General features: G+C 52.8%; 3 protein-coding genes across 10 annotated transcripts in view; 1 reads left to right on the plus strand and 2 right to left on the minus strand.

The window, feature by feature from the left end:
• RAB3IL1 (RAB3A interacting protein like 1) overlaps window positions 1-5,101 on the minus strand; it is a 43,106-nt gene extending 38,005 nt beyond the window's left edge. The window contains exons 1-2 of one of the 2 annotated variants that reach the window (XM_045039424.1): window positions 4,499-5,101; window positions 2,972-3,057 (exon numbers count right to left, since the gene is read on the minus strand). In XM_045039424.1, coding sequence (XP_044895359.1) covers window positions 2,972-3,057; window positions 4,499-4,738 — 326 coding nt within the window. In that variant the 5' untranslated portion in view covers window positions 4,739-5,101. The remainder of the gene's footprint in view (window positions 1-2,971; window positions 3,058-4,498) is intronic. The other variant, XM_045039425.1, reaches the window with a different exon arrangement.
• BEST1 (bestrophin 1) lies at window positions 3,427-21,070 on the plus strand. 7 transcript variants are annotated; one of them, XM_019812527.3, is made up of 11 exons: window positions 3,427-4,205; window positions 9,387-9,559; window positions 10,959-11,053; window positions 11,536-11,769; window positions 12,328-12,482; window positions 12,841-12,918; window positions 13,469-13,621; window positions 15,207-15,287; window positions 15,585-15,736; window positions 17,970-18,614; window positions 19,603-21,070. In XM_019812527.3, the coding sequence occupies exons 2-11, from the start codon at window positions 9,408-9,410 to the stop codon at window positions 19,619-19,621; spliced, it is 1,764 nt and encodes a 587-aa protein (XP_019668086.1). In that variant the 5' UTR covers window positions 3,427-4,205; window positions 9,387-9,407; the 3' UTR covers window positions 19,622-21,070. The 7 variants fall into 7 exon arrangements, with proteins under 7 accessions (XP_019668086.1, XP_044895366.1, XP_044895367.1 ...); XM_045039431.1 differs by lacking the exon at window positions 9,387-9,559 and adding an exon at window positions 6,792-6,956 and having other exon boundaries at window positions 3,430-4,205; XM_045039430.1 differs by lacking the exon at window positions 3,427-4,205 and adding an exon at window positions 6,818-6,956.
• Window positions 20,188-22,742, minus strand: FTH1 (ferritin heavy chain 1). Its single transcript, NM_001048151.1, is given in 4 exon segments — window positions 20,188-20,407; window positions 20,502-20,627; window positions 20,932-21,078; window positions 22,602-22,742. Coding segments are annotated over 4 exon segments (552 nt in total). The 5' UTR covers window positions 22,716-22,742; the 3' UTR covers window positions 20,188-20,242.
• Between the last annotated feature and the right edge of the window lie 1,705 nt (window positions 22,743-24,447).

A 24,447-nucleotide genomic window follows, 5' to 3' on the forward strand; every position in this document is an offset into this window, starting at 1 on the left:
AAAGACTGAAAGCTTTCCTCCTAAGATCAGAAACACTACGAGGATGTCTGGTCTTGCCACTTCTATTCAACATTTTACTGGAAGTTTTAGCCATGGGAAGAAAGTAAATAAAAGGCATCCAAATTGGAAGAGAAGTAGTAAAACTGTCTCTATTTGTAGATGGTGTAATCTTATATGTAGAAAATCCTAAAGAATCCACACAGACACTATCATAGCTAATAAATGAATTCAGCAAAGTTGCAGAATATCAGATCAATATGCAAAAATCAGTTGTATTTCTATATACTAGCAATGAACAATCTGGAAAAGAAATTTAGAAAAACAACTTCACTGGGGTGCCTGGGTGGCTCAATCGGCTAGGCGTCCGACTTCAGCTCAGTTCATGATCTCACGGTTTGTGAGTTTGAGCCCCCTGCATCAGGCTCTGTGCTGACAGCTCAGAGCCTGGAGCCTGCTTAGGATTCTGTATCTCCCTCTCTCTCTGCCCCTCCCCCACTCTCACACACACACACACACACACACACTCTCTCTCTCTCTCTCTCTCTCTCCCAAAAATAAACATTAAAAAAAAAAGAAAACTTCATTTATAATATTATAAAAAATAATAAAATATTTAGGACTAAGATTAACAAAGGAGTACAAGACTTGTACACTGAAAACTACAAAACATTGTTGAAAGAAATTTAAACAGATCTAAGTAAATGAAAAGACATCCTATGTTCATGGACTGTAAAGAAACAATATTGTAAAGAAAGCAAAGTGATCTACAGACTCAACGCAATCTCCATCAAAATTCCAACTGTCTTTTTTGCAGAAATGAGCAAGTTGATCCTCAAATTCATATGGAATTTTAAGGGATCCTACATGGCCCAAACAATCGTGAAATGGAAAAACAAAATTGGAGAACTCACACTTCCCAATTTCAAAACTTCTACAAAGCTACACAACCAAAACAGTGTGGTACTGGCATAAAGATATACAGACGAATGGAATAAAATCAGGAGTCCAGAAGTAAACCCACACATCTATTGACAAGTGATTTTCAACAAGAGTGGCAAGACCATTCAGTGGGGAAAGAATAATCTTTTCAAATAATAGTGCTTGGACAACTGGATATCTGCATGCAAAAGAAAAGAGTCGGTGGGGGGGACCTGGATGGCTCAGTTGGTAGAGCATGTGACTCTTGATCTCAGGGTCTGAGTTCGAGCCCCACGTTGGGTGTAGAGATTACTTAAAAAGAAAAAAAGACAGGGCACCTGGGAGGCTCAGTAGGTTAAGCGTCTGACTTCAATTCAGGTCATGATCTCATGGTTTGTGGGTTTGAACCTCACATCAAGCTGTTGCCGTCAGCACAGAGCCTGCTTCAGATCCACTGTCTACCTCTCTTTTTTCCCCTCCCTGGCTTGCACTCTCTCTCTCCCTCTCTCAAAAAAAAAAAAAAGAAAGAAAGAAAGAAAAGAAAAGAAAAAGAAAAAGAGAAAGAGAAAGAAAAGAAAAGAAAAAGAGAGAGACAAAGACAAAGACAAGGAAAAAGAATGAAGTTGCACCCCTACCTCTCACCACATGCAAAAATTAACTCAAAATATGTCAAAGACCTACGTGTAAGACCTGGAGCTACAGAACCATTAGAAAACTTAATAGTAAATTTTTATGACCTGGGATTTGCTAACGATTTCTTAGATATGACACCAAAAGAACAAAGAACAAAAGAAAAAATGAACTGAACTTTGTAAAAACAAAAAAAACAAAAAAACAAAAAAACTTAAAAAAAATTTTTTTAATGTTTATTTTTGAGAAACAGAGACAGACGTGAGTGGAGAAAGGGCAGAGAGAGAGAGGGAGACACAGAATCTGAAGCAGGCTCCAGGCTCTGAGCTATCAGCACAGAGCCCGACGTGGGGCTCAAACTCATGAACTGTGAGATCATAACCTGAGCTGAAGTGGGACGCTTAACCAATTGAGCCACCCAGTCACCCCTAAAAACAAACAAACAAAAAAAACCTTTTGTGCATCAAAGAACATTCTCAAGAAGGTGAAAAAACAAACCAATGAATGGGGAAAAATAGTTGTGAATCATATATATCTTGTAAGAGTCTAGCATCCAGAATATATAAAGAACTCTTATAACTCAAACAATAGGAATACAATCCAATTAAAAGATGGGCAAAGGACTTGGATAGACATTTCTCCAATGAAGACGTGCAAATAACCAATAGGCACATGAGAGGTTCAACATCATTTGTCATGAGGGAAATGGGAGTCAAAACCACAAGGAGACACCACTAAGATAGCATGGTTTTGTTTTTGTTTTTGTTTTGTTTTTTTGTTTTTAAGGAAAATAACAAGATGGAGAAACAGGAATCCATCAGGCAGTGCTGGTAAGAATGTAGAATAGTACAGCCACTGTGGAAAACAGGCAGCTCTTTGAGAAGTTAGCCAGAGAATTACCATGTGATCCAACAATTTCACTCTTAGGTATATACCCCAAAGAACTGAACGTTTAAAGAAAAACATGTCTATAAATATACATAGTAGATAAAAAAAAAATGGAAACAATCCAGATGTCCATCAACCAAGGAAGGAATAAACAAACTGGGGTATATCCACATGGTGGAATATTATTCAACCCAGAAAGGAATAAAGCACCAACATGTGCTATAATGTGGCTGAACCTTAAAAAACATTAGGCCAAGGGAAAGAAGCCAGACATAAAAGGGCAAACGTTCTTTGATTCCATTTACATGAAATGTCAAGAAAAGGCAAAGCCATAGAGACAGAAGTAGACTGATGGTTACCAGGGATGGGAGAAAGGGGTGAATGGGGAGTGACTGCGTAATAGGTACTGAGTTTCCATCCGGGTGACGAAAATGTTCTAGAATTAGTGCCGATGGTTGGATGAAGTAAAAGCCACTGAATTAATTGTACATGGAAAACGGTTAAAATCGTGACTTTGGTGGTATGTGCATTTTACCTCGATGTTAAAGGACAGGAAGGAAATACATCAAAATGATAATCTTCGGCGATGTTGGTTTTCTTCACCGCGCTGCATTTTCCTCGCTGCCTACAATAAACATGCGGTGCCAGAATAAACTTAAATCGCTCCTGTTTCTGTGTGAAACAAGGCTGTCCAACTGTCAGGTGCACACAGACCTCCCGGGGGATCTTGTTAAAGTGCAGATTCTGATCGAGCGGGCTAGGGTGGGACCTGAGAGTCTGCATTCCCAGCAAGCTTCCCCCGACCTCCCCTGGAGCAGCCAGGCTCCTGAAATCAGCAGCCCCAGCAGCAGATGAAGCAGGTGCACCGCAGCGGAGATGCCCACACAGAGAAGACTCTTGCTTCTGGATGCCCTCCCCCCCACCCCCCCCGGGGCCTATGCAGTGTAGGACCCACTGAGGTTTATCCGAAATTCAGATGTAACTGACTGCCCTCTGTTGTTATTTGCTAACTCTGAAACCCCAGGCTGCGGTGGAGAAGAAAGGTTGAAGCTGTGGTTGTCCGGGCAACCTGGGGCTGAGACACTTCAAGGCCACTCAAGGCGGCTTGCTGGGTGGTCCCGTCGACCTAACAGATAGCCACCAACACGGCTTACTCCTCAGCTGGCCCGCCCTTCTGCCAGCCTCCCCACTGCCCTTGGGTCTGTTTCACCCACCTGGCCCCCTCCTGGAGAAGACTGCCCTGGAGACTGGCACACAGACTCCCACCTGATCTGGCCGCCTGGTCCAGCCGCCCACAGAGCAGAGGAGTCCCCTCCAGGACACCGCTGCCAGGCAGCCTGACCCGCCGACCAACCCGGGGTCCGTAACCGAGGGCCAGGAGGCAGTCTGCAACGGCCTTGAGACTCGGGCGTGAGTGGAGGCTCGGACGAGGTACTTCGCTTCTCTCTGGGCCTTGACACCTACCTGTAACAGGTGGATAACACTTCCTGTTCCCCAGTTCTGATGATGAGATGAAACCATTTCGAAATAGCGCTCCGTGCACTGCCTGGCACCCAGTAAACGCTCAGGATATCGGGGAAACCATAGCTTCTTCTCTTCGCTTCCCACAATGCCCAGCACGGGGCTAAGCACAGCTGACATTCAGCACGCACCCGTGGGAGCTGAACAGCAGGAACGTCCCGGAACAGTGAAGGGACGCACTGCTCTGACCTGGACAGGTGGCCTCCTCACACCCTCCCAGCTCTGCCTCTAATTCTTTGTGACTTGAGGTAAGTCCATTCCTTTCTCTACGCCTCGGTGTCTTTGTCCACCAAGTAAGCGGGTGGATGAGCAGCCATCTGTGTTCTCTCACAGCCGTTAATGTGCCCATTCCACAGATCAGGAAGGCTGAGGCTACTGACTTGCACGTAGTGAAGGTGTGACGGCACCCAGGTCTTCTTAAACCCCGCGCAGTTCTTCAGGAGAAGCCTGGCCTGGGGTTCTCCCCCACCTCCTCACCTGCCCATTAGCCCCAGCTCTAAGCTGGTGGGGAAGGGGGTTGTGGATGGGGTCTGCGCCTCACCTGGCTGGCCTCAGTGGGGCAGAGTCCATGGGGACAGGGCCGCTCGGAGATCCCAGCGTTCTCCGCGAGGCTGTGGTGAATCCTCTTGCCTTTCGTATCCGGCTGGGCTGGCTCCAGACCATTCGATGCTATTCCATTGTCATTGGCAGGACCGGGCTTGGTGAAGCTGGGCCCGGCGTGTCCCAGCGTGTCCCAGCCTCTCCCCGTCCCCGTTGTCTTTCTACAGGAGCCGGAGCTCATGTGTTCGTCTCTTGGGGTGTTGAGTCTACCCAGCCCTTCAGGGATCGGGGCTGCTGGCCCCAGTGTAGAGACGTTGTTATCTGTATTACTTACAGGCCCCAGGCTGGTAGGGTCCCTCCCCTCTTCTGACCAGATATGCCCAGCCCCCTCCTTTTTCTCTCTTGGCTTCTGCCCTGTTCTTTCTGTGATTGGCCTAAGAGAGGGGTGTGGGCCGGGAAGTACCCTACACAGAGCCCGGAGGCAGCATCCAGGGCTGGTTGGGCCACCCCAGGGCCTCCTGCCCACTGTTCCCCAGCCAAGCTGGGTCCTCTGCTTCCTGCCCAGCTGGGGCAGGCCTGGAAGGGCACAGTGGCAGGCCCTCTGTGATGCTCCTGTTGCCATGGTGATTCTGGATGAAAAGACCATAGCATTCTGTCCCCGGAACCTCCCCCCATCTTCCCAGCTCTGCTTTGTCTGCCTCCGGAGATGGCTCTCCGCTGGTGGCCTCGAGAGCTATGGCTCTGCTGCGGTCAGCGTCTCTTCTGTGCGTCTCCTATCCCCCTGGACCTCCCTTTAACCCCAACAGAGACCACTACCCTAAGAGTAAGCCTCTGGCTCCACCCCCACCCCCGAAACTGACATCCACTAGAGAGGTGATGGCGGGTCATGAAAAAGCCACAGGATTTAAAATGAAAAGACCCAGATTTCAGCCCCAGCCTTATAGCTGTGTGGCCTTGGACACAACAGGCCTTGAGCTTCAGGGTCCTCCTCTGTAAAATGTAGATAATAATACCCTGTCGAACTGTCCCTCAGAAATGCCTCCGTGACTTTGCATGGACTTTCCCTTATATGTAATACCCCTCCATCCTTCTCAGCTCCGGTGAACTCCTACCCATGCCTCAGGACCCGGCTGAAATGATCCCTTCCGTGTAACAGTTTCCCTGACCTCTGTGTCCCTGACACAGATACGAGGACTTGCCATTTTGTGTTAAAGTTATTGAAGAGTTTCCTTCGTTTTTATTTGACTATGAATTTTTGGATGCAGGAGGAATCGGATGAGGCTTAATTCCGGCATCAGAAATGGTTTGTTGGAGGACTACTTTGTGGAACAGAAAGCAGAAAGGATGACCCTGACTGGGGTGGACTCCATCCTTGCAGGGGTCAATCCTGGGGCCCTTTGTCCAAGCACAGCGTGGGTCGATCAGTGCTTGCTGTAGCCTCTCTGTGTGCCTGAGATGCAGGCTTGGGGACATTTTCACGGCTGGGAGCCACTGGAAAAGACCCCGACTTATGCCTAGGGTCTACCTGTCTTAGCACTGGGCTGGGGCCAGGAGCAGCTTCTCACCGGGTGTGTCTGTGGATATCCTGGGGCATCTGGGAGGGGAAGGAGGGGGGCACAGCACTGTCGGCTGGTCCTGGTAGGACTTTTGGGATATCGGCAAGGAACCTGAAGTTCAGGGGAGAGAGAGAACTCCGGATGCCACGGTGTCTTCCGACTCTCTTTCATGGCTCTACAGCTGCTGGTCAGGGTGAAGGAGAAGAGGGAGCCTCCAGGGCCAGCTCCAGGGTCCCTACAGACCGCTCATCGGCCAACAGGGCTTCCGTGGCCGGAGCCAGCGAGTCAGGGGCGCCCTCCAGTGGTCATTATAGGGGAAGCAGGAACCTGAGCGCGCAAAAAGGGAGGTGTTTCATTCACTCCTTCAGCTAACGTTAAGTGAGCATGCCCGCGCCAGACGGGTGCTAGGCACATGTTTCAGTTCTAACTAAAAATATATTGAGCATCTGCTAAGTGGAGAGCTCTCCCTGGAGTGTAGATATTTCTGGGTGGGGGAAGACGGAATGCAAGGTAGGGAATTAACCCTTCCAGCAGTGATTCTCAACCCACGTTGTCCATTGGCCTTGCCTGAGGAACTTGAGAAAACATGAGGGTCTGGGGCCCGTCCACCCAACCGAATCTGCAGGGGTGGGGGCGGACGCACCAGGGGCCGGCAGCCGGACACGAGAACCACTGGTTTGACTGAATCATCACCCATCGTTCTCATTGCTGAGGTGGTGCTATTGTCCCATTTTCCAGACGAGGACGCTGAGGCTCAAGGGAAGGACAGCGATGGGAAAGATGTTTCCCACTGCACAGGCAGCATGTAGCAAATCGTCCTCGAAGAGACCCCCCCCCCCTCCTAACTGCAATGGCCTTGTTGTTTGCTGTGATTAGAAAAATACGCAAGGTGGTTGTGAAACGGTAAGTTTTCCCTGTAGGCGGGGAATTACAAAGGCGAAAGTGGTGCGCACAAAAGTCACCTGCAATCTCAGCATTGTGAACACTTAGGAGTATGTCAGAGAGAGGGAAAGAGAGACGAGGGAGAAAGGGATGGAGGGAAGAGAGGGGGGAGGGAGGGAAGGCGTGGATTGATTTTAAGGCTCGAGGTCATTTTGTAAACCGGGGCTTCCGAAAGTGCGATCTTCAGACGTGGGCCAGCAGCGCTCGTTAGAAATGCAGCCCGCCCCTCCCCCACGACCCCCAACCCGGTCGCAGAATCGGACTCTGGAGCAAGATCCCGAGAAGCTGCATGTTTCGTATACATTCCAGACCCTTCCTATGGCCACTCGCTGAAGACCAAAAGCCCCTGGGGCTTCCAGCTTTCACAAGAGGAGCCTGTCCTGGACAGCCATCATTTCCAGGGGCTTAGGGCCCTTGCGTATAGATTGATGTATTAAACTGTTTGGAAGCAGGTGCTGAGACGTTAACCAGCTGCCCTTGGGGACCTGGGTACATACCCCCATTTTGCGTGGACTGGCTAAAAGCCAGCAACAAAAACACCGAGGCTGCTGCGTCATCCTTCACCAGGCCCAGCCCCCACACAGCAGCCTCCCACCCCCGCCTTCTTCCGTAGCTATGAACCAACCCACTCACTGGATTCTGCCAGCCAATCACAGCCCGAAAAGCCTATGATGTCACCATCAGCCAATCAGAGCTCCTCACCAGCATAGGAAGACCAATGTCACTCTTAAAAAGGTGATGAGGCCTAAAGCGAGGCCATCCTTTTTGGATAGGGACACTGAGGCCTAGGGAGACGCAGAGGCCCACTGGGGTCAGCCACACGGGTGGCAGAGCCAGGACTGGAAGCCAGGACTTCTGACCATGGTCCAGTGTTCTTTCCACTGCCCTCCGTGCTGCCCAAACCCCGAAGGGCCTGGGCCGGGGCTCCCTCTCGCGTGTAGCTCCTGGCACCACTCCCCACAGCTCTCCCTGCAAGACCTCAGCCGGCAGAAACAGATCCTTCAGTCTCTGGATTTGAGGGGCCAGAGAAAATGGCGGGATTGGGCCCATGGTGGAAGGGAGTTGCCCCAAATTCTAGCCCTGGTCTCAGCCCCCACAGCCCCCAGGAAGGAATTAGAGGGGCCCTGGCCAGGCTGTGCCGGCTGCTAATGTGCAGATTATGAGGAGGGGCCAAAACAAGGGCTCCTTTGTGGAGGCCCTGGATTAGGCAGTCAAGTGACCGCCTAACACACGCATGGGCAGGGCTGGCCCTGAAGCGTGGGCAGGGTCACTGGCCGCAGGACCCCCAAGAGTCCCATCGGTCCAGTGGCCAGAAATGTCGTGGGATTCCCTGAGAGGACTGGAGCTCCTCCTGTGAGTAGCGGTTGGCCCAGGCAGGCGGGGCCGGGGCTTTTAGGGCCCCTGGGGTAGATGGCTGTCTTTGCAACAGTGCGGGTGATGCGGACACATGGGCTGCACGTGTGCGCGTGGGGGGGGGGGGCACCGGTGTGTGTGTGTGTGTGTGTGTGTGTGTGTGTGCAAAGTCTCTGAGGTGGGAATGAGTTTGGTGTGCACAAGGCACAAAGACAGCCACCCCAGCTGCATCAGAGCGAGTAGGGGGAGGGCAGGTGGCAGCCATTGCTTCGGGAAGTTTGTCCTGAGCACCTGCTATGAGAACACAGTGGGAGCTTCCATTCTAAGGCGGGAATAGGCAGACATCCAATTCAAGCATAACAAGAGAAATGCTATGGAGAAAAATCGATAAGATGAGGGGACAGAGAACCAGTGGCACTGGGAGGCTATCTCCAGGTAGAGTAGTTGGCGGCATCCTTTCTGAGCAGACGACCCGAAGTGGGAATGAGCCACACGGATTGGGAAGAGCATCCTCCAGGCACAAGGATTAGCAAGTGCAAAGGCCCTGGGGACACTGATCAGTAAACATTATTTGAGCATCTCTACCAGCCAGACTCTGTTCTGGGCAGTGGGGACAGGGAAGTGGACAAGACCGACGAGGCCCCTCACCAGTCTTGGTCCAAAGTGGCTGAGGGTGCTTGGGGAGACAGTGAACAAGATGGGCTCGGGGGACCAAGCCCAATGTGTGGACTTGGCTATTGCTGTTGTCATTACCTCTGTCAGACAACTTAAGGGCACAGACCTATCTGTGTCTTCTCTGCCAAGGCTGTGGGTAGCTCTGGGCTCACTTCCCTGGCTTCCCATGTCCCACAGTCAAGAAGAGCCAAAAGGGCCTTTGAGGCCACCTCATCCCCCTCCCAGTGTCCAGACAGGAAAGCTGAGGCCCAGAGCAGGGAGGAGTCCTGGCTAAGATCACTCATGACGCCCAAGCAAGCTCTGACCAAGACCCCTGCTCCCTGCCAGGCCCTCATCGGTGTCCCTCCCCTGTCTGTCTACTAGCGTGCCCCCCCGTGCTCAGTCATGACCGTCACCTACTCAAGCCAAGTGGCTAATGCCCGCTTAGGCTCCTTCTCCCGCCTGCTCCTGTGCTGGCGCGGCAGCATCTACAAGCTGATCTATGGCGAGTTCCTCATCTTCTTGCTCAGCTACTACATCATCCGTTTCATTTACAGGTGCAGGGGGACAGGCTGGGGTGGGGCCTGGGAGGGGCGCAGCTGGGGCTTGGAACAACTAGGGGGACGCTCTTACAGGACCAGCGTCCTATAAGGCTGACCTGAGCTCCTAGCCAAGCCCTGGGGGCTGGGGGCTGGGGGCTGGGGGCTGGGGGCTGGGGGTTGGAAGGATATAAAAGGAGTCAGACTGGGAGGGCAGCTCACGGCAGGCCAGGAGTATCTTTCTCCCAACTCAGGGACAGGCCCGGGAACCCAGGCCTTACCTGGTCCCACTCAGCCAGCCTGTTTTCCTGAGTCCCACACAAGCTCAATCCCAGACCATACTTTTTCCCCCTCCAATAAACATGTTTATTTAAACAATAAAATATAGGACAGACACAATCACAGAATATACGAAAGCATTTTGACTGGAAAAAAGCACTTATGACCGAAATGGATTGAAGGGCTCTTACGTAGGGAAAGTTCTTGGATTCGTAATTACAATGCCAATAACAAAGCACATTGATTTTCTTTGGTTGTTACTAGGCCATCAAGATCCTTTTTAAAGAAAAATTAGAGTTCATTTCTGAGAGTTTTAAGTTGATAGCAAAATTGAACGGAAGGTAGAGAGTTTCCATATTCTCCCTCGAACACACACAGCCTCCCCCACTATCAACGGCCCACGGCAAAGTGGCCTATGTGTTGTAATGGATGAACCCACACGGTCACATCATTGTCACCCAAAGTTCATAGTTTACACCAAGGTCCACGCTCGGTGTTGTGCATTCTGTGGGTTTGGACAGATGCGCAATGATATGTATTCACCATTTTAGTATCATACACGGTAGTTTCACTGCCCTAAAAGTCCTCCAGGCTTCACCTATTCAACCCTCCCCCCCCCATACATATTTTTATTAAAAATATTTTTTTAATGTTTATTTATTTTTGCGAGAGCACGCACACGCACACGAGGGGGAGGGGCAGAGAGAGAGAGGGAGACACAGAACTGAAGCAGGCTCCAGGCTCTGAGCTGTCAGCACCGAGCCTGATGTGGGGCTCGAACCCACGGACTGTGAGATCATGACGCGAACGGAAGTCAGCCGCCCAACCGACTGAGCCACCCAGGCGCCTTTTTAAACACCAAATGCTATTTGAACCTGCTTGGGATCCTTTAAAAGGGGGTCAGTGGTGCCTGAAACTAACTCCTTCCTATAGCTCACAGAAAACCTCCTGAGGGGGCCTCTTCCAGCCATGGAGCAGAGGCCCCCTTGGGGTTTGGGGTTGCCAGAGAAGGACGGGTTGGGCCAGTGAAAGGGGCAGGGAAGGGTGGGGGAGCAAAGCGGCAGTCACATTCCTACCCTAGGCCTGGCTGGACGTGGTACCTGTCTCAGCCATGTCTACACATCCCCCTCCCCCCCAGGATGGCCCTCACGGAGGAACAGCAGGTGATGTTTGAGAAACTGACTCTGTATTGCGACAGCTACATCCAGCTCATCCCCATTTCCTTCGTGCTGGGTGAGCTCCCCCTTCTGAACGTCGGGGTCCCAGGGGCTGCTCCAGGCTCCAGACGGGGGCACTACGAGGAACTAGCTGGTGAAGGCCACTGGAATGTCAGTGCCTCTTGGCAGTTCACAGAAATGGGGGTCTGCCCCCAGACGGAATGAAGTTAGGCATTAGGAAGGACGTCCTGCTGATGGCACTCAAGACCCCAGTTTCTGAGGGCAGCCCTGACAGGGTCCCTGGAGCCTGTGTGCAGGAGGGGAGGGGTCTGGCAGATTTCTGGGTTAAGCGGGGGGGGGGGGGGGCCTCTGAGAGCAAGAGCTTGGGGCTCTTGCGCCTTTCTGCGGCGATGGTCTTCCCCCGCTGAGTGCCTTCCAGGAGGGTTGGGGCTGGGCCCCGCTCCCATCACAAAGATGGAGAAACCAGGCGTCGCCCTTGTTTGGCTCTGGCCGCAGCCTGGGCCCTCGCCTCGCCCCCTTCCCTCTTCTCCTGCCCAGGCTTCTACGTGACGCTGGTCGTGACCCGCTGGTGGAACCAGTACGAGAACCTGCCATGGCCCGATCGCCTTATGAACCTGGTGTCGGGCTTGGTGGAGGGCAAGGACGAGCAAGGCCGGCTGCTGCGGCGCACGCTCATCCGCTACGCCAACCTGGGCAACGTACTGATCCTGCGCAGCGTCAGCGCCGCAGTCTACAAGCGCTTTCCCAGTTCCCAGCATCTGGTGAAAGCAGGTGGGCGGGGCCGGCGGGGCTGGCGGGGCGGGGGCAGGGCCGGTGGGTGGAGCCAGAGGCCTGCCTGCTGATGATTGGGTGGGGTCGAATTGGGCGGGGCGGAGTCAGGTGCGCGAAGGTGGGTGGGGCGAGGCCCGGGGAACCACGCGAGGAGAGGGTTTTGAGATATGGCTAAGGGACGGGACCCTTGAGGGATGAGAGAAGAGTGCGGACTGAGGGCCCGGAGTGGGGCTTTGGGAATCGGCAAGAAAGTACCGGTCTGCCTGCCTCTGTCCTTCCCCGTCCAGCTCTGCGCGTTTTCAGTCTCTGACCTTCCCTGGCCGTTACCTGAGCTGGTGCTCATTAAGAAGGCAGACACTTCTCACGTGCTCAGGCCAGAACAGCACATAGTGGGCACTCAGTAATTATTTGTTGAAAGAGGATGGCAAAGAAGCTCAGAGGTCCCAATGAACTTGGCCCTAAATCCTGGGCTTCGGCAAGACCTGGCCTGGCCACCCCTGCCAGCCCGTCCCTTCTGCAGGTTCCCCCACCCGCTGCCTTCTTAACTCCACCCCGCAGGCTTTATGACCCCCGCGGAACGCAAACACTTAGAAAAGCTGAGCTTGCCGCACAACACGTTCTGGGTGCCCTGGGTGTGGTTTGCCAACCTGTCAATGAAGGCGTGGATCGGAGGTCGAATCCGAGACCCTGTCCTGCTCCAGAGCCTGTTGAACGTGAGCTTCCCGACACAGATGGGGCTGTTGCAGAGTGGGGACGGTTGTGCCCGAGGTTGCACAAAGTTTCGTACAAAGAGGAGGCTTGAGGGTCTTCCCAGAACCTGCCTTGAGATTGTAGGATTTTGTCCAACAGCATTCCACAACCCACCGTGGCCCCTGGCCCCCGGTTCCCTTCCCACTTCCTCTCTAGAGTGAGCCTCGGAGATCCTGGTTCCTTTTTGATAGATGAGGAGGCTGAGGCACAGAGAGGTTAAGGGAGCCGCCCATGACCACACAGTCAGGGCTGGACCATGAGGGTTTGAGCTTGGGAGAGCACACTGTGGTCAGAACCCCAACCCTCCCTCCTGCTCCCCAGGAGATGAACGTCTTGCGTACTCAGTGTGGACTCCTGTTTGCCTATGACTGGATCAGTATCCCACTGGTGTACACACAGGTGAGGACTAGGCCAGTGAAGCTGCCCATTTGGGAAACGAGGTGGGGGGTGCTGGTAGGACTTGGGGAAACAGCCTGTCATAGGAAGGGCTCACTTAGGGGCTAAGAGGCTCCCCTGGAAGTTAGATCTGGACTTTGCGGGTCCTCTCCAGTGCCGAGTTGGAAGAGTCCGGGCTCCTGCCTGGTTCAGCCCAGCAGAGGCAGTGTGATCATCCCTATTTTATTTTATTTTATTTTATTTTATTTTATTTTATTATTTTATTTTTTTATTTATCTATTTTTTTAATACGAAATTTATTGTCAGATTGGTTTCCATACAACGCCCAGTGCTCATCCCAACAGGTGCCCTCCTCAGTACCCATCACCCACCCTCCCCTCCCTCCCACCCCCCATCGACCCTCAGTTTGTCATCCCCGTTTTAGAGATCACAGAGACCCAGAGTCACTGGACTGCACAAGTCAGAGCAAGGTCTCGTTCTCCCAGCCTAGGGAGCTTCCTGCCTTCAGGGCCTCCCCCAGCTCACTTCTGCTGCCACCTCCCTTTCCTCCCAGGTGGTGACCGTGGCGGTTTACAGCTTCTTCCTGGCTTGCTTGATCGGGCGGCAGTTTCTGAACCCGGCCAAGGCCTATCCTGGCCACGAGCTGGACCTCGTTGTGCCCGTTTTCACGTTCCTGCAGTTCTTTTTCTATGCTGGCTGGCTGAAGGTGAGATTCTCTGCCTCACAAGACCGGGTGAGGTCACGGCCAGGAGGTCCATGCTCAGCCAGGAAGGGAGAGTCTCAAATGTGGAAAGTGGGCTGCTGGGCCCCGCCCACCACCCTCTGGTCTCCTCCTTCCCCGTGTCTTAACATAGGAAGAAACTGAGACCCAGAGAAGAGCAGGACCCGCCAGAGGCCTGTGTCTGATCCCAGCGCTTCACCCGAGGCCTAGGGCATAGCCGGCAGGAAAGAGACAGGGAAAGCTCAGTTGTCAAACCATTAGATGTCCCCTCAAGAGAACGTTCTCCAAACATCTGTCCGGAACAAGGGAAATGTATGGACTAAGATGGCAGTAACTGACCCCCCTGGCGAGGCAACTCCTCACCGTCCCCAGTGATGAGGCTCTGGTCCCAAATTTGTCCCCTCTGCTTAGTAAAGCAAAAGCCCTGATGTTAACTACCCTAGCCCCCATCCTTTCAAGGCAGATTAGCACCACCTCTCCTTACTCAAGAAATCTATCCAGGGCGGGATGGGGGAAGGTGTCTCATCCCCACCCCAAGTGGCTTTTCCAGGTTTTCCTCCCACTACATCCGGAGCTGTCCCTAACAGGAGTTCTGAACAGCACCATTTCCTCTCCATCTCTTTATCTTTCCTCCGTTTCTTTTTTTTTTTTTTTAATTTTTTAACATTTATTTTTGAGAGACAGAGCAAGACAGAGCATGAGTGGGGGAGGGGCAGAGAGAGGCAGGGGCACAGAATGCAAAGCAGGCTCCAGACCCCGAGCTGTCAGCACAGAGCCCAACGCGGGGCTTGAACCCACGGACCGCGAGATCATGACCTGAGTCAGACACTCAACTGACTGAGCCACCCAGGCGCCCCAGATCTTTCCTCCATTTCTCACCCACCCTCTGTCTCTTCCTTTTTTCCTTTATTTTTTTGGTAGCGGTGGTGATGGCACGTTGCCTCCTCCCTCCCTCCTGTGCATGGTTTACGAGCGCGCGCGCGCACACACACACACACACACACACACACACACACACACACACAGAGCTATTCCTTCCCCATCCACACCCTCAGCCCCTCAGTCATCTTCGCTTCAAACCAGATCACACCCATTTTTCTGGTTGAAATTCCCCAGTGGCTTACGGGATGTCCCTTGAACCCTTAGTGCAGCTCACCCCTACTGCGGGGCTTTGTCAGGGGACTTCATAGGTTAGTGCCAGGATTCATCCTGCCTGGGCCACCCTTTATTTGATCACAGCCTCAACGTCTCTGTTGCATTGAAAATAATGAATAAATGAGTGTTTGAAGACTGGAATGAGTAAATGAACAAACGCACAGAATTCTGGAACTCCGGGGAGCATATAGGTTTGGGAGGTACCAGTGATGACTGGTACTGAGTGACACAATGAAGGACAGCTCTTCCCTGAAGAGCTTCCCTAAAGGGAAGGACATACTGGCTTTGGAGATGGTGGTTAGGGAGGCCAGGCATCGAGGGGGGCGTGGAACTAGAAGGAGCTGAAAGTTTAAGGCCAGGGAGCAGGCTGCAGGGAATCTACCTGAGGATTTCCAGAGCCTCACCTCTCCCCAAGGTGGCAGAGCAGCTCATCAACCCATTTGGAGAGGATGATGATGACTTTGAGACCAACTGGATTGTCGACAGGAGCCTGCAGGTATTTGGGGAGAGGGGGCGCCTATCCTGTGGTCCTTCCCTGAAAGGGCCAGGGAGGGGACCCCACAGGTCTGCAGGAAGGCCTCACCGTGAACTACCCCCTCCCAGCCAACCATTCATTCACAGGATTCTCACCCCAACTTCCGAGGCTGAAGAAGGGCATCAGTCTCTCCATTTCACAAGTAGGGAAACTGAGGCCCAGAGAGAGGGAAGTGACCTCTCCAAGTCATCTAGCAAATTCAAGGTCCTGCTTGGGCTGACCTTTCTGCTGGATTTTCCTTCTGTGCCTGGCAACCAGGTGTCCCTGTTGGCTGTGGACGAGATGCACCAGGACCTGCCCCCAATGGAGCGGGATATGTACTGGAATGATCCAGAACCACAACCCCCCTATACAGCTGCTTCCGCCCAGTATCGTCGACCCTCCTTTTTAGGCTCTACCTTCAACATCAGGTGAGCAGTGCCCGGGACCACTTTGGTGAGTCGAAAAGCCCAAGTGCAAGGGCCTGCCTGAAAACTTAGAATAGCGCTGGTTAATACATACCGGATGTGTGCTAAGTGCTGGGAATTCTGCTAAGCTCTTTGTATAAACTCTCTTTTTCCTCCCAATGGTTTGGTACCTCCAGTTTTCAGGTGATTAAGTCCAAGTTCAGAGAGGTTAAGTGGGTTGTCCAGCCCAAGGTCACATAGTTAGCAAGTGATACACGTGGACCAGGTGTGTCTGCTTCTATCTCCACATCCTTACCTTGTACTGTTTAGTAATTCCTAAAGCTGTAAGGGATTTGAGGTACAGCCAGTCTAAGCCCCCTACGTCCAGAGCTGGAAACAGGTCCTGAGAAAAGAAGGCACTTACTCAAGGGCAGTCAGTGGTCAGTGATGCAGTTGGGATGTCAGAGCCTGGTTCCCAGCTCTGGTCCGGAACTACGTTTCCTGATAAGCCAGGGTATTTGGACGGGGAGTGAAAGCGGGGAGGGGGAGGAAGTGAGGGGAAGGACGGCAAGCATGTCCCCAGTAAGACGCTGGGTCATCACAGGTAACTTCTGGGTAGGCTCCGTGCTACAGAGCACAGGCCTCAGGTCACCCACCGCAGCCAGCCAGACTCCCCTGCACATGGGTCCTGTTTCCCTGATTCCATCCGAATCCCTTCTAAGCTGCAGCAGGGTCACAGTGGGCTGAAGGGCCATCCCAGACAGCCCTCTCTCCCCAGTATGAGACTGGGGAGGACTTTATAGAGTCATCTGCATGTCAGGATCCATACCATCAAGATTTTCTTCCACAGTATTAAGCATTGTTATCTTTTTTTTTCTTCGAGAGGCTTTTTAAAGTTTATTTATTTTTGAGAGAGAGAGAAAGAGTAAGCACAAATGAGACAGGGGCAGAGAGAGAGAGAGAGAGAGAGAGAGAGAGAGAGAGAGAGAGAGAGAGAGAGAGAATCCCAAGCAGGCTCTGCACAGATGGTGGGCCTCCGATGCGGGGCTCAAACTCACAAACCATGAGATCATGACCTGAGATGAAGTCGGGTGCTTAACCAGCTGAGCCACCCAGGTGCCCCAGCACTATTGTCTTTTAAAAACCATATATCTGGGGTGTCTGGGTGGCTCAGTCAGTTAAGCATCTGACTTCAGTTCAGGTCATGATCTTGCGGTTTGCGAGTTTGAGCCCCGTGTCGGGCTCTGTGCTGACAGCTCAGAGCCTTGGAGCCTGCTTCGGATTCTGTGTCTCCCTCTCTCTCTCTGCCCCTCCCCTGCTCGTGCTCTCTCAAAAATAAATGTTAATAAATTAATTAATTAATAACATAAAAATAAAAACCAAATATCCTCTTAACCCATAATTAGAATTAGCGAGAGTCTCTAGTAGGTGTGAGGAAGGTTTGAAAAAGTGATCACATGAAGGCTGGAGGCTTGCTCGGGTCAGAAACATTTCTGGAAGTTGCTTTCGAATTCCATGTGGTCTGTACTCTGGCAGCTGAAGGTTGGGTGGAGGACAGAGAATAGTAATACATAGACCTTGTCTGCAAGGAACACACAATTCAGTGAGGGGACTCAAACCCAAGGCCCCAAACTCTGGATACAAGGTACAAAGTACCAGGTGCCTGGGGAGACGGAACATAGAACAAGAGACCGCCTTTGGCCTGAGAGGTGGCCTCCAGCTGGACCCGGAGCTGGGCCTTGAAGCGTGGGGAGAATGTGGACACGAGCGAGGGCAGGCCACACTCTGGGATAGGCGGGCTCTTTCCTGCAGAGCAAAGGCCTTGGGCTTCCAGAAAGCCAGACTTCTTTGTGGATATGCTGCTCTGCAGTTACAACCGCAAACCCCCAGCCTGCCCAGAGTCACTCCTGGGCCTCATGTGACTGACCAGACCTGGGGAGCAGTATTCTGCTCGCCTGGAGTAAGGGATGCTCACAAGAAGACGGAGATGAAGACAGAGCCCTTAAGTGCCAGGCTGGGGGGGCAAGGAGGGGTTAGTCAACACGGGCAAGAGGGAGGCACACAACAGTGAGGGGAGCCGGGCCTGGAAGGATTCACAGGGCAGTAGAGGATGGGTCGGGAGAGAGGGGAGTCCAGGCATAGTGAGAAACACTGTGTGTCTTTGGCTTTGGGCCATAGAGAGGGAAAAGAGGAGGTGAAGGAGAAGTCAAGTCAGGCTTTGGTCCTTGTCCGCTGCTCAACCGAGTCTCCTTTACAGTCTGCATAAGGAAGACATGGGGTTTCAGGCAAATCCAGAAGAGGAGGAGGACCCTCAAACTGGCATCATTGGCCGCTTCCTAGGGCTACAGTCCCACGACCACCATCCCCCCAGGACAAACTCAAAGACCAAACTACTGCGACCCAAGAAAGAAGGCCTTCTCCAAGAGGGCCAGCCCAAGAAACTCGGGAGTGCCAGACAGCACCCTAGGAACCAGGAAGGCGGCAAGCCTTGGAAGATTGAGGAGGAGGATGACGCTTTCGAGACTGCTGCACTATACGGGAGGTCAGGCTACCACAGTGCCCCCCAGACGCCCCTCAGCCACACCCCTATGGTCTTCCCACCTGGAAAGTCAGCACCCTCAGGCCTTCGCAGAGTCTCAGGCACAGACAGCGCTGTCAAAGACCAAAGCCTACAGCCTGTGACTCCTGACAGAGAGAACAGTTTTGAACTGCTCTCAGATGGCGTCGGGTCCTCGACGGAGAACCCCCAATTGGGTCACATGAAGAAGAAAACCGTTGAGTTTAACCTGACCGACATGTCGGAGACCTCGGAACATCTCAGAGAATCGCATCTGGACCAGTCAAGCAACATAGAGATAATACTCAGAAGTCACGGAGATCCCTACTGGGCCTTGGAAGACAGGTCTGTTCTCTACCTTAACCAGGTCACTTCACCTCCTGCCCTCCCCATACTCCCACCCACATGGGGGGAAGCCCCACCAGCTTCCCTTGCTGTGAGCCTACCCTTCCTTCCGCCACTTTTCCTACGGTTCCCTCACTGCCACAGCATGCTGGACTCACACCTTGCATTGCCTTGGGGCACACACCTGGCCACCTCAGCAAGGGCCCTAGTTAAGTGCTGAGGGCTTTTGCTCACTTCACCCAAGAGGCTGATACCACCAGGAAGAGTCCCACCAGGCCAGGCTTAGGTGGGCATGTTATCCCTGGAGCTCACTTTTGGAGGAGCAGACCCAAAACCATGAGGCAGAGCTGGGGACTCTAGGCGGTAACCTAAGAACTCCACTCACTACCCAGCCTCAGCTGGGTGACCGCATATGAACACTCCCCCACAACCCTCCAGTGATCCTGGAAAGTATTACACCCCTGGGAACTGGTAGATGGTCAAGGTGAGGGTGGCCAGGTCCCTTGGGATATCTTACTGCTTTGGGGAACTCATCAGGACTTCTGAACTTCTATGTGCTCTTCATGCTGCCTCGGGGGCCCATCCAAAGCTGTCAAAACCCCAGCAGGTGTTTCCCTACATTCAGGATTTCACCCATTAGACCCACCTTACCCCACCCCCATTCATGATGTGGGAAGCGTAATTTCCTATTTCTAGATTCTCAAGCAGTTAACTTCTGGGTCAGAATGCACACTTTGTGATTAAAAGCCTGAAAAGGGCTACCATCGGTTTTGTTTCTAGCCAGACAGAAACTTACGAATCACCGTGGCTTGTTTGGGAAAGGACATTAATGTAGTTGTTAGCAAGGAGATGGTTCTGTGGTCTCCTGACCCTACTCACTGATGTTGTGTAGTTCAGATGTCCCAACCTTTGCCACACTACGCAACTAGTTTTAACACTGAAGTGGAGATCTTCCGTACTCACGTTGACTTTCTCCAATTTTCTCTAGGGATGAAGCACACTCTTAGCCTGTTTCCCCGAAAGGGACACTTCACCGGCCTGGTCCTACCTGCATGTACACCAGCGGGACACTGATCCAGTCATAGCCATATAGCTGTCCACACTGAAGCATACGTTCGTATGACAGCCTGAATTAAATGGTTAGCTTAATGGGTAACAAAATCAGTAGTTTCAGGACTACTACTTAAGCCTTTAAGTGCCTTTTGTACATAAAAATTGTGAAAGCTAGACCGAATCACCGGAAACATGTAATTCAAAACATCAAATTCAGCATCCGGAGTCCTTACGTCCTGTCTGAATTCCACACCCCCAACCTTGACATCTTTCCCAAACTAAAGAGTTTAGTAAATACAAATCCTCCTAGGCATTTCATTTGGTTACCGTGGTTGAACCGCAGCACTCACAGATTTTGCGCAGAGGACCTAGATCCAATTCTAGCCCATCTCAACTACTCAAAAGACAACAGCTGGGTACCAAATTACTTTATTTGAAGGAATGGTACAAATGAAAGAAGTTAAGTAGATGTTTTGGTACAACTTCTAGAAAAGGGAAAGGTAACCCCAACACGCATGCACTGCCTCGGTGACCAGGGAAGTCACCCGTGTGGCGATGGGAAGACAGCCTAAGGCTTAGCTCTCATTATCACTGTTTCCCAAGGTGTGCTTGTCAAAGAGATACTCTGCCATGCCAGATTCGGGAGCCCCCATCTTGCGCAGGTTGGTTACGTGGTCACCCAGTTCTTTGATGGACTTCACCTGCTCATTCAGATAATGCGTCTCAATGAAGTCACACAACTAGAAAACAGAAATGGGGAAGAACGTCATCGGTAAGCTTTGCCACGAGAGGCAAACGGTTCCCTCCATGGGCTCCCCGGCTGTCAGTACTCACATGGGGGTCGTTTTTGTCAGTGGCCAGTTTGTGCAGTTCCAGTAGTGACTGATTCACACTCTTTTCCAAGTGTAACGCACACTCCATCGCATTCAGCCCGTTCTCCCAATCGTCACGGTCTGGTTTCTGAACGAGAGGAGGTCAGGTCAACGCACCTGCAGCCTCTACCAGCCCACAAGTCGGCAAGCACCTCAAACGTGCGCTTCACAAGGGACATCCAAGTTTCTCCTGCAACAGCTTCCAACCTAACACCCTCGCCCACTACTCTTTGCTGCCTTCAGCTTAGATGGTTAAGCCTAAAAAAAGCACAAAATCCCGAAGTCGCCTCGTTTTACCAGGGCAACTGCCAGCTTCCGAGTGATTCCTGACCCCTGAGGACTGCTAGGTAGCCTACTTAGGAGGCACGGCCCCTCTAGGATCTTTCGTTCACCTTGATATCCTGAAGGAAGATTCGGCCACCTCGCTGGTTCTGCAGCTTCATCAGCTTCTCAGCATGTTCCCTCTCCTCATGAGATTGGTGAAGAAAATATTTGGCAAAGTTCTTCAAAGCCACATCATCACGGTCAAAATAGTAGGACTGAAAGGGGAACATCAATGTTAGGCAAGGAGTCCCAAGAAAGGCACTCTGCTGGCCTAAGTCTGTCTTTCTCAAAGCGCAGCAAGAAAGGGATCTGTGCTGAAGGAGACTGGGGGCAGGTTGTGTCCCTGGAATGAACACAACAGTGATTACCGTGTCTTTATTTGGTCCTTGAAATTGAAAGTTTACTACAAGGAACCTTTAGAATACCATGGAATTGCCCCCAGCATGGAATTTCTTAAGGCTCTGTATTAGTGCAAAGTTCTTCCGCCCAACGTCCAATTTGATTGGAGAGGGTGTGGGAGTATTTACCCTGTACAAATAGTGCCTTCTCGCTCTACTCCCTGGTTAACCCCTGTCAGAACATGAACTTGCCGGCTTACAGCAGCCTGTAAAATTTCTAAATTTAACAAATTTCTAAAATTAACCCATTAGGGATGGTGAGCTGTGGGCAATGCTAATGTATACAAACACATTGCCAGCAGAAAGCAAAAAAAAAAAAAAAAAAAAAAAAAAAAAAAAGCAAAACAAAAACCCTGAATACAAATATGTTGCCAGCAGAAAACAAAACAAAAACAAAAAAAACCTGATGCAGTTTTAGACACTTGCTGTATTCAGGTATCCCTCAAATGGAACGGCAGTCATGGAAATCCAGGCCTGTTTTCAAATGCATCTGGAACATGTCTATTCTTGGATAATTTGCACAATCATAAGACGATTCTAAGTAAAACTCCCACCACCTCGCCTCAAAACCAGGATTTTGGAAAACGGAGCCCACTGATTGGCGCATGGGAAAACTCTTTGCCCAGTTACTGGTGGTGTGCTTTATCCGAAAACCACGGGTTCAGTTAGAGGGCCCCCACTCTCAGGCACCAAAAAGATAAGGAATTAAGCATCCAGGCAAAAGGACGGATGACTAAGACAACTGTGTCCTCGCAAGGGGAGATTTCCGCGCTTCGATTCAAGTGGGACCCAGAGATAAGCACAACAGAGGGGTGGCGACGGCTGCTCGAGAGTGGTCAGCCTACAGGAGATAAGCCACTTAGCACCAGACCACCCCCGCCCCTCCCGGCCGTTGCTATCCGACACCATTACCCAGCAGGCTCCGCCATACCCGAAGGGGGGGGGGCGGTGGGGGTGGGGAGAGGATGGGGGCTGGACCACTTCGCCTGCTACCCAAGCCAAAGGACGACCTCAGGATCACGTGATCGACGCAGGGGAAGGGATGGAAAGGCCAAAACCACCTTCCTCGCTGCAGGATCGTACTGGTCGCAACCGTGGCCGACTCCAGGGTTTCAGCAAACCAGGCTCTCTTCAAATATAGAGGGGGTGCGCAGAGGCGGCCCTGCCAGGGGACACTCGGAAAGGGCGAACTCGCCAGAATGTCTGCGCAAGTCCCGGGAGACCTCGAGCAACGTCCATTTTCTTGCAGGGCGCGCGCGGAGGCGGGAGAGGCCGCCCGTTAGCCACACCCCCGCCCCGCCCCGCCGCCCGCGGCCCGGAGAAGCCGCGCCCGCGCTCACCATGGACAGGTAGACGTAGGAGGCGTAGAGCTCCAGGTTGATCTGGCGGTTGATGGCGGCCTCCGAGTCCTGGTGGTAGTTCTGGCGCACCTGCGAGGGGGACGCGGTCGTCATGGCGGCGGCTGAGGAGAGGCGGCGGCGGCGGGCGGTGGCGGCGCTGGAGCGGCGGCGGGAGCCTTGGGGCGGTCCGAGGGCGCTGTGAGGAGATGGCGGAGGGCTGGCTCTGGGCGGCCGGCCGGAGGGGGGTGGTCGAGCGCCGGGTTCCGTCCAAGCACTGTTGAAGCAGGAAACCGCGGCGACTCTCGGCAGACTGTGGCGCAGATGGCCGCGGCCCCGCACTTATAGCGGGATCGGGCGTCAGGCCCGCTCGGGCCAATCAAGCCGCCCGCCCGCCGGGACAGGCCCCGCCTCTTCCGGTGGGCACGCGGCCCCGCCCCTGGGGCCCTGGGGGAGGGCGGCGCCGCCGGGGGAGGCCGCGCGTGTCCCGCCGCGCGTGGGGCCGGAGGCGTCCTTGCGCTGGGCCGCGCCTTTGGTGCAATTGTGGGGAAGACGTGCGGAAGGGCAGGAAGCCCAGCTCGGGGCCCGGGGCCCGGGGCGTCCCGGGTCCCGGAGCCGACGGAAAGCGCCCTGGCTCCCGGGGCGTCGGGGCGATTCCTGAGTCCCTGGGCGGGCTCCCCGAGGCTCTTGGCCAAGGGCACGTTAAAAATCCGAGCGGTAGGGCAGCACTTAACCACACTCGAGGCGACTTCCTCGTTATGAAAATTGGGAAACTGGAAACATAGGCCCTAGGAGGCCGTGTGAGTCAGAGATGTGGCTGGGATAAGGCTGGCTTTCTCTTCCTCAAGGTCTAGCAAGGAGCAAAACGCAGGCCTCGGCCCGTCCCTGGTTGTCCCCCGCCCTTCCGACCCCGTCCGCCTTTTGCCGAAAGCAAATATGGCTCCTCCTGCAGCTTCCACAACAAAGGCTGGGCGGGCTGTTTCCCCGAGAGACATGGACAGGGCCTTCCCTGAGGGAGTCCTGGCGGGGTGGGCCGCCTGGGCTTCCGAGAAAATCCAGAGGACGATTTTCTTTTCTAAAGAAAAGACAGGAGAAGCCGCTGGGATCTGGAGACGAAGCCATGAGGCCATTTTGAGATGGCTTCTTTTATGGGCCCCACTTACAGGAGACCTCTCCTGGGGTTACCCTTGGAGAGAAGCCGGTGAATGACCTGTGTGACAGGTGCAAGGAACCCTGGAAGGGCAGGGCTACTGGGTGTGGCTTGCAGCTGTGTCCCAGGCACGAGTAGGTGTGGATTCGGGGATGGCAGAAATGGAGTTAGGCCCGGGCTCCTGTCTTCCAGATTCCCAGTCCGCTGGCTTCGAGGTTCACTGTTCTTAACCGGGTTCCTTCAACACAAGTGGGAGACCTATCCAAGACCCCTTTCGGGGTGCTCACAGACGTGAGACTGGAAACTGAACTCCCCAACCTTAAAAAGGGAAGGAGCTCTACTAAAAAAAAGAAGTTGCTGATGGAATTACTGTGATTTCTCTTTCTTGGGTCTTTGCTACACTCCTTTCAAAATGAACGAGCACATGTTACTTTCAGGAAGGAAATTTTAGTGGGGCTAGGGCTACAAAAAATAATAAGCAGAAGGCTGCTGGGAGAGCATAGACAAGGGGTGCCTTAGCGTGTCTGGGAGTGGAGGTCCGGGCAGGCTTCCCAAGGGAAGTGACAGTTGAGCTAAGTTTGAAGAAAAAGCTAGAAAGAAGGTGGAGTGGAGGGAGGGAGGGAGGGAGGGAGGGAGATGGGGAAGGGAATTCCAAGCCGGGAGAACAGCATATGCAAAGGTGTGGAAATGGATGGCCTA

Source organism: Felis catus, chromosome D1, assembly GCF_018350175.1.
Source record: "Felis catus isolate Fca126 chromosome D1, F.catus_Fca126_mat1.0, whole genome shotgun sequence".
Taxonomy (NCBI): Eukaryota; Metazoa; Chordata; class Mammalia; order Carnivora; family Felidae; genus Felis; species Felis catus.